The 17,250-nt window shown below is 42.5% G+C and overlaps 1 protein-coding gene across 1 annotated transcript; it reads left to right on the top strand.

The window, feature by feature from the left end:
- Positions 1–2,912: 2,912 nt before the first annotated feature.
- LOC133379091 (zinc finger protein 420-like) lies at positions 2,913–15,897 on the top strand. Its single transcript, XM_061613701.1, has 4 exons — positions 2,913–3,024; positions 3,085–3,338; positions 12,657–13,193; positions 15,121–15,897. Exons 1-4 carry the CDS (start codon positions 2,913–2,915, stop codon positions 15,874–15,876), a joined length of 1,659 nt encoding a protein of 552 aa, XP_061469685.1. The 3' UTR covers positions 15,877–15,897.
- Positions 15,898–17,250: the final 1,353 nt, after the last annotated feature.

Below are 17,250 nucleotides of genomic sequence, written 5' to 3'. Positions count from 1 at the left end.
AACTTGGGTCCATTATTCCGTGTCCTGCACTCTGGGATGATCGAGAAGAGATCCTGGCCCTCTTCTATGTGACAACCTTTCAAGTACTTGAAGAGTGCTATCATATCTCCCTTTAGTCTTCTCTTCTCCAGGCTAGACATGCCCAGTTCTTTCAGTCTCTCCTTAACCACAGCTTCTGCATTAGGAATGTTAAACACCTAGAAACTCCCATAGTCAAAGCCAACAACCGGGACCTCTCCTACATCCTCCTCGTCTCCCTCCTGCTCTCCTTTCTGTCTTCCTTCCTCTTCATTGGCAGGCCAAGGAAAGGGACCTGCCTTCTCCGACAAAAATCCTTTAGCATCATCTTCTCGGTTGCCGTCTCTTCTGTCTTGGCCAAAACCATCACTGTGGTGCTGGCCTTCCTGGCCACAAAGCCAGGGATCAAAGTGAAGAGATGGCTGGGGAAGAGTCTGGCCAACCCCACTGTCATTTCATGCTCCAGTATTCCAGTTTTATACTCATTGCGAAGACTGAAATCTTTCTCCCCCTCCTTGACTTTGGACTTGGAAGAAACAAAGGAATCAGCCTTCTCTGAAATCAGACCACCCATCTGCCATCTTCTCTGACTGGCAGCAGCTCTGCAGGGTCCTGGGCAGAGCAAAGGGTGTCCTCTTCCCTCCCCCACCAGGCTGTTCCTGGGACCCTTTTTCTAAAGGAAGCCAGGGCCTGAACCCAGAATGTTGTGCACGGAAGGCCTTTGCTCTGCCACTGAGCAATGTCTGCACTGACTGGCAGCAGCATTCCAGGGTTCCAGACTGGAATCTCTCCAAGCTCTACCGGCAGATGCTGCTGGGGATTAAAATTGGGATATTTATTTATTTTGCATGCATGCAAAGCAGATGTCCTACCAGTGAGCTACAGCACTCCTCTCCAAAGGCAGAAAAAAAGTAGGTAGAAGCAAATATCCCATGTAAAGGCTTGAAAGGGATGGTTTTAAATAAGCTGCTTTCTGATGTCGGTCCACCGAACTCTGCATTGGGGATTGAACTCATGACCTTCTGATGCTCTGCCCCTGAGCTATGACCCTTCCCAATAAATCGCACCTGGTTGCTGTGAATATAAATGTAAAACATTTTAGGAAGATAGAAAGGTGCCTTATACTGAGTCAGCTTCTGCTTCATCCAGCTCAGTGACTCTCCCGGGTTTCAGGACACTGAACAAATTCCTTTCCATTGGAGGATTTTCGAAAGGAAAGCTCCCTTGGATATTTCCCACAGAGGAAACAAAAGGCATCCCTTCTGATGAGGTTGTGGAGGGAAGATGAGGGTCTAGTCTTCTCCAATCAAGACAGGTGGGTCTGAGTCTGATCTTTGGCTTTTATGTGCTAACTGTATTCAATGTGACTGCTGTTCATTTCCGTGGGTTATTTGTAGCTACAGTGAGGTGCAATGGTTAGAGTGCTTGACTAGGACTAGAGAGACCTGGGCTTAAAGTTCCACTTGGCCATGGAGGTCACTGGGTGACCTTGGGCCAGTCACCAACTCCCAGCCTAACATACATCACAAGGTTGTCGTGAGGCTAAAAAGGGAGCATGTGCATTCTGGACAGTCCTGTGCATTCCTGTTCTGCTGTTCTAGAGAAGGATCTTTCAGTGTCCAGTGACCTTTGTGCATTTCACAGAGGAGGAGTTGGCTCTGCTGGATCTGGTTCAAAAAGCTGTGTATAAGGGAGTCATGGAGGAGGATTACAGGAATCTGCCTCTTTGGGTAAGCATCACCCTTTGCCTGTTTGAGGCAAACACACATGGGGTAATAGAGGGGAAAGGACATGTCTCGGCCCATTCTGGCTCCACTTCAGAGCTTTGTTCTTTGGGAGGAAAACAATCTCAAACCACCCCACACCAAAATCATACACAGTTCAGTGAGGGTGAAGAATATTTCTCAGTGAGCTCAACCTGGGAGAATAAATAAGTGGCTCAGAGGCACAACATTTGCTTTGCAGGCAGATGGTTCCTGGTTAAATTCCCGGCATCTCCAGTTATGACTGGAAGAGACTCTAGTCTGAAATCCTGCTGGTCAGTGTAGACCAGTGATTCTCAAATGGTGCACGGCAGCACACTGGTGCACCACAAGAGGTGACTAGGTGTGCCTCGAATATTATGAAAGCATATTTTAAAAATGAGAAGAAGCCCATTTGTATAGAGATTTATTTTTATTCATAGTTTAAAATATGTTAATATATTTTTAATTTTGTACATGAAGTGTGCCAGAAATGTTTATATCTTTTACAGTGCGCCACGAACCAAAAAAGTTTAAGAAACGCTGGTGTAGACAATACTGTGCTGGGTGGACCCTCAGTCTGATTTGGAATAAGTCAGCTCTCCATGTTCCTCTGTCTTCAAAAGGTGCCTAAGGCTCATCAGGGTTGGTGTCAGCAGAATTTGTGCATGGAAGACATTCTACGTTCAGGAATTCTAAGTGTTCAGCTGAAAGTGCTTGGAATCCCCCTGAAGACTTTCTGCCTCAATACAGAAATATCTGAGGGGAACTGGGGCATGCAGGGAAGTTGTGGGCGGGGCCTGCATGCACTCAACAGAGAAGCAGCTATTGGGCTTGTCCTTGATGAGATCCTTGGTTTTTGCCTTGCATTCCGATAAGAATTTTCTTTTATTTGTTTCCCAAGAAGGTGATGGGCAGCCCAATGAGAATGATATGGACTCAGTTATAGAATATGAAATCAGAAAAGTGACATATGAAAATCAAAGGGGACCAAAAATCTTCAGTTGGAATAAACAACACAGTCAAAATAATGTAAGTATCCACACCGGAGAGAAAGCACGCAAATGCAGAGTGTGCGGAAAGACCTTCAGTCAGAGTCAGCAGCTTATTAAACATCAAAGAATCCACACAGGGGAGAAACCATATACATGCATGGAGTGTGGAAAAAGCTTTGGTTGGCGTCAACATCTTATTAAACATCAAAGAATCCACACAGGGGAGAAACCATATAGTTGCATTGTGTGTGGAAAGAGTTTCAATCAAAGTCATCACCTTACGTCACATGAAATGACCCACACAGGGGAGAAACCATATAAATGCACAGAGTGTGGAAAGAGCTTCAGTGCTAGTGGGAATCTTACTACACATCAAAGAACGCATACGGGGGAGAAACCATATACATGCATAGTATGTGGAAAGAGCTTCAGTCAGCACTTTGGTCTTACTTCACATCAAAGAACCCACACAGGAGAGAAACCATATAAATGCGTGGACTGTGGAAAAAACTTCAGTTGGCGTCAAGACCTTACCAAACATCAAAGAAACCATACAGGGGAGAAACCATATAAATGGAAGGAAGTCAGTCAGAGCATCACAGGTAAAGGTAAACAAGCCTATCCATCTGGAGGATCCTAGCTCTATCTTCCTTCTGGAACATAAGCAAAACAACAAAACAGGAGTTGCTCTTGCCCCACTTCCAGCCTAGCCTCCCAACCAAATTTAAACCAAAGCTGTCCCTGGCCACATCCACACCAGGCCTTTATTTCACTTTGGGCAGTCATGACTTCTCCCAAAGAATCCTGGGAAGTGTAGTTAGTGAAGGGTGCTGAGAGTTGCTAGGAGATGCCCTGTTCCCCTCACCGACCTTCAATCAGAGCGGCTGACTGTTAAACCACTCTGGCCACTGGAACTCTCTCAGTGGAACAGGAGTCTCCTCTCAGCACCCTTCACAAACTACACTTCCCAGGATTCTCTGAGGGAAGCCATGACTGTCTCAAGTGAAATCAAAGTCTGGTGTGGGTGTGGCCCCGATTAGCCAAGTCTAGCAGCTGTGAGTCTGGCTTTTAGAACTCTGACAGTTGGTTCTTACTGAGCATGCCTGACACTATCATTCAGTTCAAGGCAAAATTTATTAAATTTATTAAATTAATTAAAAATCAGCCTGGGATTTTTGTAATTTTTAAACTGCAGAAGATGAACATCACAGTATGCAGCAAGGTCAGTAATAGGATTAAAGGTGAACATGGCTGATTTTTAGTTAATTTCAACATTATGAGAACTCTGACTGAAAAAAAGTCTAAAAGAGGGTGGTTTCTCGCTTTTTACCTTTGAACTCTCTATTCTCTCTGTTTTGTGTATCACCATGAAAACTTAGAGGGTTGTTAATCAAGTGTTTCTGAGTTCAGGGCTATAAATTTTGTGAGGTTTTGTTTTGAAATGAGCTTATGGGAAGGATCAGAATGGCATGGGAGGTATTTTCAATTTAACATTGCGGAATGCGAAAAATCCATGCTGACTATAGGATACAGCCACTCTCATGGCTGTATAATATGTTACTGCCAGCCACCCTGAAAACCAGATCCAAGGGTGGACTATGAATCCTAATCAATGGCTGTGACTCACATGAGGTGGAGGACGTCTCCCCTCCCCTGGATTTGATGAGCTGCCCCTTATCCAAGCCTCCCCCACACGGATGTGCCCATTCCTTGCATGAAGAAATGCTTATTCCTCACCACCCCAGGGGCATCTTTGCTCGGGCTGGCAGCTTCCAAAAACAGAAGCCACTTTTGGGTTAGGGTGCTTTTGCTGTGCCCTATTTTTAAGACCTGTATGGTTTATTCTAGAAGGGCTATGCATGGGTGTTTTTTTGGGGGGGGTTAGTTTTATTTTTCTTCTTCTTTGCTGGATAAGTTAAACATACAGTTTTATTCACACATGCAGAGATCCATAAAGAGTAACGACGTTTGGGGGGGGAGCTTTGCTCAGAGGGCAGAACCAGCCCCGCATTCCACCAGGTCTGTCTCCCATCCAAAAACAACTCCTCATCCTCCTGCTTTCGCTCTGCAGCCCATGCCCTGGAGGACCCCCTCAGACCAGAGGGATGAACCAGAACCCCCCCACAACCCCCACCCATGAACTCCCCCCACCCATGAACTCACCCCCCCCATATTCTGGTTTTCGCTCTATCCCCAGTGAGTTTTCTGACCGGACAGTTTCACCCAGCAACAGGCTGGTCATCGCCAGGCTCTTCCTCATTGGCTGAGGTTCCGATGGGGCTCCTCTGCTATGCCAAGGCCACCCCCACATGTTCCATCGCCCCACAGCCACTTTGGGGGCGGGCAGGAGGCATGTGCAGCTAAAACTCTCCTGTCTAGCTCACCCGGTGCAAACCACAACGATCTCTTCCTTGTGGGCTCGGAGACCTGCACGCTCTGCAAAAGGCAGCGCCCCCCCTGCAGACCCCTCCTTGTTGCTGTGTGTGTTGGTGTGCTAAATTTCATTTAAGGCAGCTCCACAGCAGCAGAGTAACAGCAGATGTTGAAATGCGAGTGTGCCAGCGTGTGCGTTTGCCTAAGAAAGCAGGCTTTTACCCTGCGTCAGCATCACTGAGACCGGAGACTTGGTAAAATAAGAAAAGCTACTTTATTTACAGAAATACACTGTAGATCGAAAGGCAAACCTAGTTCTAACTAACTAGCTAACTTGGAGGCGTAACGTCCAGGTGCGGGAGTTAGCCTCCTGACTCAGGAGAGAGCAGAGACAAAGGTGTCTCCTCTCTCCCAGACAGTCGGAGGACAAAGGAGTGGAAAGGGCAGAAGGAGGAGGGGAAGGGAAGCTGCCCTAAAGACCTCACAGTCTAGCGACAGAAGGAAGTCAGAGCATCACAGGTAAAAGGTAAACAAGCCTCTCCATCTGGAGGACCCTCACTCTATCTCCCTTCTGGAGCACAAACAAAAGAACAGACCAGGAGTTGCTCTTGCCCCACTTCCAACAGGAGAGATGTACAAAAATAAATACATAAAGCCGTCAGAGATGACTGTCAATTAACCAGAAAAAGGGCAACGAAAGCCCCAAGGGACACCACCCACTGCTTGGTGTGGGGGGCACAGTTTAGAAGGATATTGCGCTTCTCCAGTCCTTCTGTCCTCTTGGAAAGTCTGCATCCTCTGAGCATGGAAAGATGGTTCCTCGCAGGGAGAGTGATGGGATTCCAACAGAGCGTGAAGTCTAGCTGATGAGGGCTGCAGGCAGAGGAGAGAGAGAGAGGAACCCATCACTATGGGGAGGGGGCAGGCTCTGTGGTAACCACTTTGGATACGGGGCCAACACAAAATACCAAGAAGTGCAATGACTGAGTTAATCCTGCCATGTTAAGCAAAGCAACAGCTCCACCTATTGATCAGTACAGAAATAGCAGCACAAGGCGTCTGAATACACTTTCTTTATTCAGCTACTCAAGCAACTTACAATACATCTACAAAACATATGGGTATAAAAAAATTCAGTATCACGGCAGATAAAAATGAAAAGTTTACTCTAACTCAGAAACTGAGACAATATAGAGCCCATCAGACACTGTGAACTACAATTCCCATCATAATCCCTGACCATTGTTCCTGCTGGCTTCTGGGAGTTGAAGCTGGCAATATGGAGGGAAGACCATGCTGGCTGCCCTTTCCCTAGCCCACCTTGAGTGAGGCTAGAGGTGGGGAGTGTCAGGCGAGGCACTGTGCTGGTCAGGGGGGCCAAACGGGGGGGCTTGACCGGCTCCCCAGCAGAAAAGGGGGGCACAAGAAGGTCCTTCTCCAGATGGACCACAAAGGAGGCAGAAAAACCTCCTTCCCCTGAGGGCCGAATACCCGCCCTGGACTCTGCACTGGCCCCTGCAAAGGAGCTCTGCCGGACACCCTCCGGGGTGAGAAACTCTCCTGCAGACCCACTTCCAGGAGGCAAAACTGGAGTGTGTGTGTGTGGTGTTGGAAGTGGGCAAGAGCAACTCCTGTTGGGGTTCTTCTGTTTGTATTCCAGAAGGAAGGTAGAGTGAGGTTCTCCAGCTGGCTGTGCTGGCCCACCTTTACCTGTGCTCTTCTCTACCTCACTTCCTTCCATTGTAAACTGATATGCTCAGGGAAGCTGACCTGCTTCGTTCGTCTTCTTCGACTCTCCAAGAGAGAGGAGACATCGCTGTCTTTCCTCTCTCTCCTGAGCCAGGAGGGCAAGACCCACATCTGGGCATTGTGCCTCCAACTTAGCTAATTAGTTAGAACTAGGTACGCCTTTCCTATTTACTATGTATTTCTATAAATAAAGGAGCTTTTCTTATCGTACTAAGTATTACGTCTCAGTGATCCTAATGCAGGGTAAAAGCCCGCCAGTTAGATAAACTCACACACGCAGCGCAGACCTCTGACGATCTCTGCATATATGCACATGCGTTTCCACCACATGCAGATGCATGCTGCCATAGGTTTGAGACTTTGCAGAGAAGCAGTGAAGAAAGTTTTCCAGCCCTAGCCTCATGCACAGGGAAAGCTTTGGGAGTGTGGTGATTTATTCGTCATGAAGTGGTTTTGTAAGTTACATCAAAGTTGCCTAGAGATTTGGCTATCTCTGTTAGGGGTCAAAGGCCAAGGACCCTTCCGGATGCGGGTCTTGTAGGGTTGTGTGAGTGCAGGTGGGCGGGGGTGGACTTCTCTCTGGTGCAGCACTCCCTTGGCTGCCTTACTTGCTCCAACAGGACCCCCACACACTGCTTAGCATGGACTGGAATGTCCCCCCCCCAAAAATGCCCTTACTCTTTACGGATCTATTATTATTATTTTTTTACAATAATTTTTATTCAAATTTTCATAAAACATACAAAACAAAATCATAAAACATTCAAAGACAAAAAACAAAACAAAACAAAAATAATTAAACAAAAAAAATATATTGACTTCCCATTTGTCACAGATCAAATCAGTTATAGGTCTACAATATATAACAATCCTGTCTCTTAAATCATATTATAAAATCACTTTCCTCCAGTAGTTATCTTAATTAATCATCAAATCTCATAAACATTACTTTATTCTTTCCACAAAAAGTCAAAGAGAGGTTTCAATTCTTTAAGAAATATATCTATCAATTTTTCTCCAAATAAACATGTCGATTAATCCATCTCGTTAATAATTATAATAATCTTATTGTCATAACCATAGTCCAAATAAACATTTCGATTAATCCATCTCATCAAAATCTGTTAGGTTCAATAATTTCAATAGCCATTATTCCATTATCCCTATTAGTTCCATCTTCCATCTTCAATAGTCCTGTTAAGTCCAGTAATTTCAGTGTCCAATCTTCCATTATCAGTATTCCATAATAATCTTGCTGTCGTAGCCATAGTCATATAATAAGAGTCTGATGGGAATTTCCTCTATCCCAAATATTTTCTTGCCATCCATTCTGAATAAGTTGCTGAAATACTGTTGTAAAGTCATATCTCTGTTCTTCTTTTTTACAAAATGCACTGGCTCATCTCTTGAGAGTTTTTCCACTGTCACATGGCTGCAGTTAATTCCATAGATTTTCTCTATATCAAACTCCATCACGTCATTCCAGTCCAAAAGATTATCCAAGCCATTGATAACTTTATCTCTAATATCTTCATTAATTTCTTCAGAGATAACGTTAAATTCCAAACAGTAGATTTTATTTCTAAAATCCATAAACTCCAGATCTTTTTCCAATTCCACATTTGTTCCAATCTCCAGGACTTGTATCTTCCCTTTATTTTTTCTTTTCTCATCTCTGATCTCATTCTCCTCTCTCACAGGATCCCCTATTTCTTTAAGCTCCTGCGTCATTTTGCTCAGTTCAATTTTCAGCTCCTTACTACCCTGTCGCAGGGTTTGTTTCGTTATCTCAATCTCATCCATTATTTTCTGAAACATAGTTACTTCCAGATTCTCAGCCACTTTCTTGATTGCCATTTTTAAAACAACGAAAACAAAACAAAACAAAAATAAAGAAGAACCACTTCTTATTTCAGCAACAATTGGGTTAATATTCCAGGCTTGATGACATCACAGTATAAACAGAGCAGCCTGCCTTATCTCTCTATGTTCAAGAATGCAAAACAAATTTAGTTCCCAGCATCAAAACAGCTAGTGGCGTCGTGAAGAAGCAGATTCGTCAAAATAAAATAGACCAAAAAGAGAATAGTCCCAGACAATATAATATTCCTCGGAATAGAAATCAGGAATAGAAATCCCTCTTCTGTTTATATCTTTAGAATGCACTTCCAGGACAGCTTTTTGCGACAGAAACAGAGATAAGCTGTTAATTTTGTGAATAACAGAGAAGAGTTATAGCTCACCCAGAAGTTGTCCAAAGCCGATCAATCTGACAAATCTCCTTTGGCTGCAACAATTTAAACCAAGTAAAAAAAATAATAGAAAGAAGGGTGCTTGCCTGTTAGTCCATTCTCTCTTTAAAGAAAAGATAAACGTATCGCTTAAACAGATAGAGCTTGTTCGGAAGTCCGTCCGGCATTGTTGGCTGGACCTTATCTCATAAATTAATGAAATCCAGTCCTCCCAACAAAAACAGGCTTTTGAGGTTGATCTCTACGTTTCTCCCTGCCCGGGAGAAATTTCATCAGTCAAAAAAAAAAAAAAAAGTTCTGACTGATTTATATCTGAATAAGCTTCTTTTGAGGCGGGAGCCCGTCCCAAAAGCAGGCACAAGCGAAGTCACCCTTCCCGGAAGTCCCCTGTCTCACACCCTTTCTGATGGGGAACCAATCCGTTTCTCCATATTCTATCCTTGCAGTAGCCTCTAGTTCAGAGTATAGGTTGTGCATCAGGACAATCAGATACTGTGGCACCCCCATTTCTTTTAAAGCATTCCATAGTTTTTCATAATCCATACAGTCGAAGGCTTTGCTATAATCTATACAGCACAGTGTGATTTCCTTCTGAAATTCCTTGCTCCGTTCCATTATCCATCTTATGTTTGCTATATGATCTCTGGTGCCTCTTTCCTTTCTAAATCCAGCTTGGACGTCCAGCATTTTTCGCTCCATATATGGTAAGAGCCTTTGTTGTAGAATCTTGAGCATGACTTTACTTGTATGGGATATTAAGGCACTAGTTTGAAAATTGCTGCATTCCCTGGAATCCCCTTTCTTTGGAATTGGGATGTATATTGAATGCTTCCAGTCTGTGGACCATTGTTTTATTTTCTATTTGTTGACAAAGTTTTGTTAAGTATTTTAAGAACACTTTTCACCTCACATTCTAAAATTTCTGGTTCTTCATTATATGGTTCCTCCATGAATGAATCTGCCATCCTTGATGACATTCTGTCATCCCTCTTTTATAGAGATCATAGAATAGTAGAGTTGGAAGGGTCCTATAAGGCCATCAAGTCCAACCCCCTGCTCCATGCAGGAATCCAAATCAAAGCATTCCCAACAGATGGCTGTCCAGCTGCGTCTTGAATGCCTCCAGTGTTGGAGAGCCCACTACCTCTCTTGGTAATTGGTTCCATTGTCGTATGGCTCTAACAGTTAGGAAGTTTTTCCTGATCTTCAGTCAAAATCTGGCTTCCCGCAACTTGCGCCCATTATTCCATGTCCTGCACTCTGGGATGATCGAGAAGAGATCCCGGCCCTCCTCTGTGTGACAACCTTTCATATACTTGAAGAGTGCTGTCATATCTCCCCTTAGTCTTCTCCAGGCTAAACATGCCCAGTTCTTTCAGTCTCTCCTCACAGTGCCACTTGTACTTGCCCATTGTTCTTCCCCAGTAGCTCACAGAGTGCCATCTGACCTGGGGGGGGTCTCATCTTCCAGCACTATTCCATGTTGCAAGTAACATTTTGGGACGGAGGGAGGGGATGCAAGCTGACCTCTGGGCAGTGGAAAGGGCCAGGTTCCTGTCAGACAGGATCCATCCTAGGTTTGTAAATTCCACCTGTGCATAAGTACTGGGCTATCCAACTTAAATGGAGGAACAAGAGAGCAGATTTTTGTTACAATTGTCTCTCTCTGCATCTCTTTTCCCAACCTGTTACCTAGTGTAGGGGAATTCTTTCTCCATTGGGATCTTTTGCTGGTGATCGTTCAAGAAAAGATTTGAGGAGACAGGCTTGAAGCAAAAGGGTAGGCCTTTATTCTTTACAAGCATATGCAGGGCCATATGCAGGGCCAGCCCCTCAGAAACATCCAGGAGAGACTGCACTGAGGCACTGTGGGCAAGTTGTTTTATAGAGTACAGTTACAGCATGTGACAATGATTTCACCAATCTCATGAGTCCTTGCCCACACAACATCATTCCAAACCAATCAGAAAGCATTAGCTAATTCCAGTGGTGATTCCAAGATTCTGTCCATCTCTTTAATATTTCCATTGTCCTACTGTCTCTCAAGACTAATGAATTTCTTTGGGACTAGTTGGACAGTTACTACTATGAATAGGCTTTTAAGCATACCCAGTACATTCTGTATGCCATTGTTGCATTGTTTTCTGATCAGTTAGGCTGACCCAGGTACATGTGGAAATACTTGGACAAGTTCCATTAGTTAAGTTTGGGAACTTAGGGTGTTTGTGAATGTATGAGCACCCCCAGTTCTATTCCTTTGCCATAGGGGTTCTTATGCCCTTATACCTTCTCAGATTCCCAGTTCCTTACTTATAAAATACTTAGTTCAAGAGAGGGTATTATTTAAGAAACTTGAGCTCCATCTTGAAGCCATACAGGAAAAGAGAAAACTCGATAACTCTGGTTAACTCTGGTTAACTAGCATCCTTCAGCCTCAGAAATATAGAGGCAGGCAAGCAGGCCACCCCAGATGCACCCTTTTCTTAATGAAAAAACACTTATAAAGTTGTAAATTTAATACACTGGATTGTTTTAAAATATTGTAAAAAATTTCTATTTCTCTTTATTAAACCCCTTGATTATGCTGTAAGACTTTTCCTCTATAGATGGCATTATTGCTATACATAGAAATCAAACTTTAGCAATTTCATCAATCACAACTTTCTCTTGCTTCCTGATTCCAAACAATAGGATAATGAATCAAGCATCAGCTGGGTCTTGGCATCGGCCAAATTTGGCAAAGAAACAGGAGATCGCTGTGACCTGTTGCCAATTGCAACACATTTTTACGTACAAGTCTGAATTAAATATTAAGATTCATGGTTCCCTGTTAGCCTGAATCTCAGGTCATCAATAGGCCTCTTCGATATGCAACTCCTTATGGTTATAAAAGAAATATGCCTTCTTAATAGTTATGATCATACATGTATGGATATATAAAATTCCCCATTACTAGCACCTACTGCTAAACTAACTCCGTACAAGGCCTCGAGCTTTGACAGTTAAACTCTGATATCAACAGAGCTCCCAGAAATATGTTTCAAAGTACAAATCATAATATATTCACAAGATTTCTCCACAGCATTTTATCACCATTCCTTTTCATTCCATCAGGATACATCTGGGGGTCCAAGGCTGAGGGAGAACCATCTGAAGTATCACTGGAAAAATCTGAGGAGCAGGTGCAGGAGCAGAAACTGAGGAGTGAAGATGGAGCAAAGAGACAAGAGGAGAGAGAGACTCCCACAGGGGACAAACCTTATAAATGCTTGGAGTGTGGAAAGACCTTCAGGTGGAGTAGCCACTTTACTTTGCATCAAAATATTCACACAGGGTACAAACCTTATAAATGCTTGGAGTGTGGAAAAAGCTTCAGTTGCAGTAGCCACCTTACTTCACATCAAAGAACTCACACAGAAGACAAACCTTATAAATGCTTCGAGTGTGGAAAGAGCTTCAGGGAGAGATGCGCCCTGAAGGTGCATCAAAGAATTCACACAGGGGACAAACCTTATAAATGCTTTGAGTGTAGAAAGAGCTTCAGTGACAATAGCAAACTTACCTCACATCAAAGAAGTCACACAGGGGATAAACCTTATAAATGCTTTGCGTGTGGAAAGAGCTTCAGTCAGAGTAGCAACCTTACTTCACATCAAAGATGTCACACAGGGGACAAACCTTATAAATGCTTCCAGTGTGGAAAGAGCTTCAGTCGGAGTAGCAACCTTACTTTGCATCAAAGAAGTCACACAGGGGACAACCTTTATAAATGCTTGGAGTGTGGAAAGAGCTTTAGTCAGAGTAGCAGCCTTATTTCGCATCAAAGTTGTCACACAGGGGATAAACCTTATAAATGCTTTGAGTGTGGAAAGAGCTTCATTCGGAGTAGCCACCTTACTTCACATCACAGAACTCATACAGGGGACAAACCTTATAAATGCTTGGAGTGTGGAAAGAACTTCAGTCAGAGTAGCAGCCTTACTTCGCATCAAAAATGTCACACAGGGGATAAACCTTATAAATGCTTTGAGTGTGGAAGACTTCCGGGAAGGGTGACTTCGCTTGTGCCTGCTTTTGGGACGGGCTCCCGCCTCAAATGAAGCTTATTCAGATATAAATCAGTCAGAACATGTTTTTTTTGACTGATGAAATTTCTCCCGGGCAGGGAGAAACGTAGAGATCAACCTCAAAAGCCTGTTTTTGTTGGGAGGACTGGATTTCATTAATTTATGAGATAAGGTCCAGCCAACAATGCCGGACGGACTTCCGAACAAGCTCTATCTGCTTAAGCGATACGTTTATCTTTCCTTTAAAGAGAGAACGGACTAACAGGCAAGCACCCTTCTTTCTATTATTTTTTTTTACTTGGTTTAAATTGTTGCAGCCAAAGGAGATTTGTCAGATTGATCGGCTTTGGACAACTTCTGGGTGAGATATAGCTCTTCTCTGTTATTCACGAAATTAACAGCTTATCTCTGTTTCTGTCGCAAAAAGCTGTCCTGGAAGTGCATTCTAAAGATAATAAACAGAAGAGGGATTTCTATTCCTGATTTCTATTCCGAGGAATATTATATTGTCTGGGACTATTCTCTTTTTGGTCTATTTTATTTTGACGAATCTGCTTCTTCACGACGCCACTAACTGTTTTGATGCTGGGAACTAAATTTGTTTTGCATTCTTGAACATAGAGAGATAAGGCAGGTTGCTCTGTTTATACTGTGATGTCATCAAGCCTGGAATATTAACCCAATTGTTGCTGAAATAAGAAGTGGTTCTTCTTTATTTTTGTTTTGCTTTGTTTTTGTGGTTTTAAAAATGGCAATCAAGAAAGTGGCTGAGAATCTGGAAGTAACTATGTTTCAGAAAATAATGGATGAGATTGAGATAACGAAACAAACCCTGCGACAGGGTAGTAAGGAGCTGAAAATTGAACTGAGCAAAATGACGCAGGAGCTTAAAGAATTAGGGGATCCTGTGAGAGAGGAGAATGAGATCAGAGATGAGAAAAGAAAAAATAAAGGGAAGATACAAGTCCTGGAGATTGGAACAAATGTGGAATTGGAAAAAGATCTGGAGTTTATGGATTTTAGAAATAAAATCTACTGTTTGGAATTTAACGTTATCTCTGAAGAAATTAATGAAGATATTAGAGATAAAGTTATCAATGGCTTGGATAATCTTCTGGACTGGAATGATGTGATGGAGCTTGATATAGAGAAAATCTATGGAATTAACTGCAGCCATGTGACAATGGAAAAACTCTTAAGAGATGAGCCAGTGCATTTTGTAAAAAAGAAGAACACAGATATGACTTTACAACAGTATTTCAGCAACTTATTCAGAATGGATGGCAAGAAAATATTTGGGATAGAGGAAATTCCCATCAGACTCTTATTATATGACTATGGCTACAACAGCAAGATTATTATGGAATACTGATAATGGAAGATTGGACACTGAAATTACTGGACTTAACAGGACTATTGAAGATGGAAGATGGAACTAATAGGGATAATGGAATAATGGCTATTGAAATTATTGGACCTAACAGATTCTGATGAGATGGATTAATCGAAATGTTTATTTGGACTATGGTTATGACAATAAGATTATTATAATTATTAACGAGATGGATTAATTGACATGTTTATTTGGAGAAAAATTGATAGATATATTTCTTAAAGAATTGAAACCTCTCTTTGACTTTTTGTGGAAAGAATAAAGTAATGTTTATGAGATTTGATGATTAATTAAGATAACTACTGGAGGAAAGTGATTTTATAATATGATTTAAGAGACAGGATTGTTATATATTGTAGACCTATAACTGATTTGATATGTGACAAATGGGAAGTCAACATTTTATTTTTTTTTGTTTAATCATTTTTGTTTTGTTTTGTTTTTTGTCTTTGAATGTTTTATGATTTTGTTTTCTATGTTTTATGAAAATTTGAATAAAAATTATTGTAAAAAAAAAATAAATGCTTTGAGTGTGGAAAGAGCTTCAGTCTGAGTAGCCACCTTAGTTCACATCACAGAACTAATACAGGGGACAAACCTTATAAATGCTTGGAGTGTGGAAAGAGCTTTAGTCAGAGTAGCCACCTTACTTCGCATCAAACAATTCACACAGGGGACAAACCTTATAAATGCTTTGAGTGTGGAAAGAGCTTCAGGTGGAGTACGAACTTTACTCGACATGAAAGAACTCACACAGGGGACAAACCTTATCAGTGCTTGGAATGTGGAAAGAGCTTCAGTCAGAGTAGCAACCTTACTAAGCATCAAAGAACTCACAAAGGAGACAAACCTTATAAATGCTTTGAGTGTGGAAAAAGCTTCAGGTGTAGTAGCACCCTTACGGTGCATCAAAGAAGTCACACAGGGGACAAACCTTATCAGTGCTTAGAGTGTGGAAAGAGCTTTAGTCAGAGTAGTTACCTTACTTCGCATCAAAGAAGTCACAGAGGAAACAAACCTTATAAATGCTTGGAGTGTGGAAAGACCTTCAGTAACAATAGCAATCTTACTTCGCATCAAAGAAGTCACACAGGGGACAAACCTTATAAATGCTTCGAGTGTGGAAAGACATTCAGGTCAAGTAGCACCCTTACGGTGCATCAAAGAATTCACACAGGGGACAGACCTTATAAATGTTTAGAGTGTGGAAAGAGCTTCAGTCGGAGTGGCCACCTTACTTTGCATCAAAGAACTCACACAGGGAACAAACCTTATACATGCTTGTAGTGTTGAGAGACTTTTCGTCAGAATGGCTACCTTCAGGCACATCAAAGGATCCATTCAAGGGAAGAGATTTATCAATGCTTTGAATGTGGAAAAAGCTTTAAGCAGAGTTCAACCCTTTCTGTGCATCAAAGGATTGTGGAAGGAAATTTTTTGCAATTTATTGTGCTCCAAAGGACAGAGTTTATTGAGAGAGAGAGATAGCAAAGACCAATGCATGGGGAGAGAGGTCACCAAATACCAGTTCTACCCAAAATATGCCAAATGTCAATGTACTGCCTTCAAGTCGATTCTGACTTATGGCGACCCTATGAACAGGGTTTTCATGAGGCTGAGAGGCAGTGACTGGCACAAGGTCACCCAGTGAGCTTCATGGCTATGTGGGGATTTGAACCCTGTTCTCCCAGGTCATAGTCCAACACCTTAACCACTACGCCACACTGGCTCTCTAAAATATGCCAAGCAGAGCTTTAAAAGGGGATTACACGTCATACATTTGTCACTTTCAAAGGCATATATTAAATTCCATACAAAGTAAAATCATACACCTTCTGGGTGGTTCTTTACCACATTTTGACCCTGCCTACCCATGTGCCAGCTACAGAAAGTACCTAACATCCCCGTGACCTGATATTTCTTCTCAAAACCCAATCTTAAAGACAGTCTTCCTCTGTAAAATTCTCTCATTGTGACTTCCCCTTTTCCCATCTCTTTGCTGCATTTCAAAGCTGCTTTCACTTTTACGTTGTAAATATAATAAAACAGGAGCTTTTAGATCCTGAGCTCTGAAAAGTTACATTTTCTGCTCTCAGTCCCCCCATTTGAAACTTAGTTCCAACCAGGGGTTATAACTTACCAGAGGTGCAGAAATATGCCTCATTAGCAGGGCAGTGGCCTGACCTTTGGGCAAATTTATCAGTGGGTTTCTTAAACCGCTCCTCGTTCTCGACTTCGTGAACTTAGTGCTATATGGTTGAATGTGGTACCCCAAAGTGTGAGGCCATGGACAAGCTCATGGTGTTCTTGTCTACTGCCTCAACAGCACATTCTAATGCAAACTGACTATAATTTCTTTTGATGGGGGAGGTTTTATTAGACTAAGGCCAAATTAATTAACCTCGGGCATATCTATAACTTCAGAGCAAAATGCAAGTTCTTAGTAAACGTTGCAGGTTATATACCCTCTTCCATTCAGATCGTCGGGTCATTAACCCTTACCCAAACCAAACAACATAGACTTTACTCTTGCAACTTCAAAGGATTACAACATTTCAGAGTCCAAATCTTCTCAATCTTGGAATCTTCCCTTTCCAAGGCTACCCCCTGCTCCACACGACTGGAAACCACAAGGATTGTTAGTCCCTCGAGGAAAATTCC

Source organism: Rhineura floridana, chromosome 3 (genome assembly GCF_030035675.1).
Source record: "Rhineura floridana isolate rRhiFlo1 chromosome 3, rRhiFlo1.hap2, whole genome shotgun sequence".
Lineage (NCBI taxonomy): Eukaryota > Metazoa > Chordata > Lepidosauria > Squamata > Rhineuridae > Rhineura > Rhineura floridana.
Note: the sequence above shows the minus strand (reverse complement) of the source record. Positions and strands in the feature narration are given on the sequence as shown.

What these genes read in the sequence shown, in the direction of transcription:
- LOC133379091 (XM_061613701.1), top strand. Translation starts at nt 2,913, where the DNA reads ATGGAGTGTGGAAAAAGCTTTGGTTGGCGTCAACATCTTATTAAACAT. An exon ending in TGGAAAGAGTTTCAATCAAA is followed by an intron (nt 3,025 to 3,084) that starts GTCATCACCTTA and finishes ATAAATGCACAG; the next exon opens with AGTGTGGAAAGAGCTTCAGT. An exon ending in CGGGAAGGGTGACTTCGCTT is followed by an intron (nt 13,194 to 15,120) that starts GTGCCTGCTTTT and finishes AAATGCTTTGAG; the next exon opens with TGTGGAAAGAGCTTCAGTCT.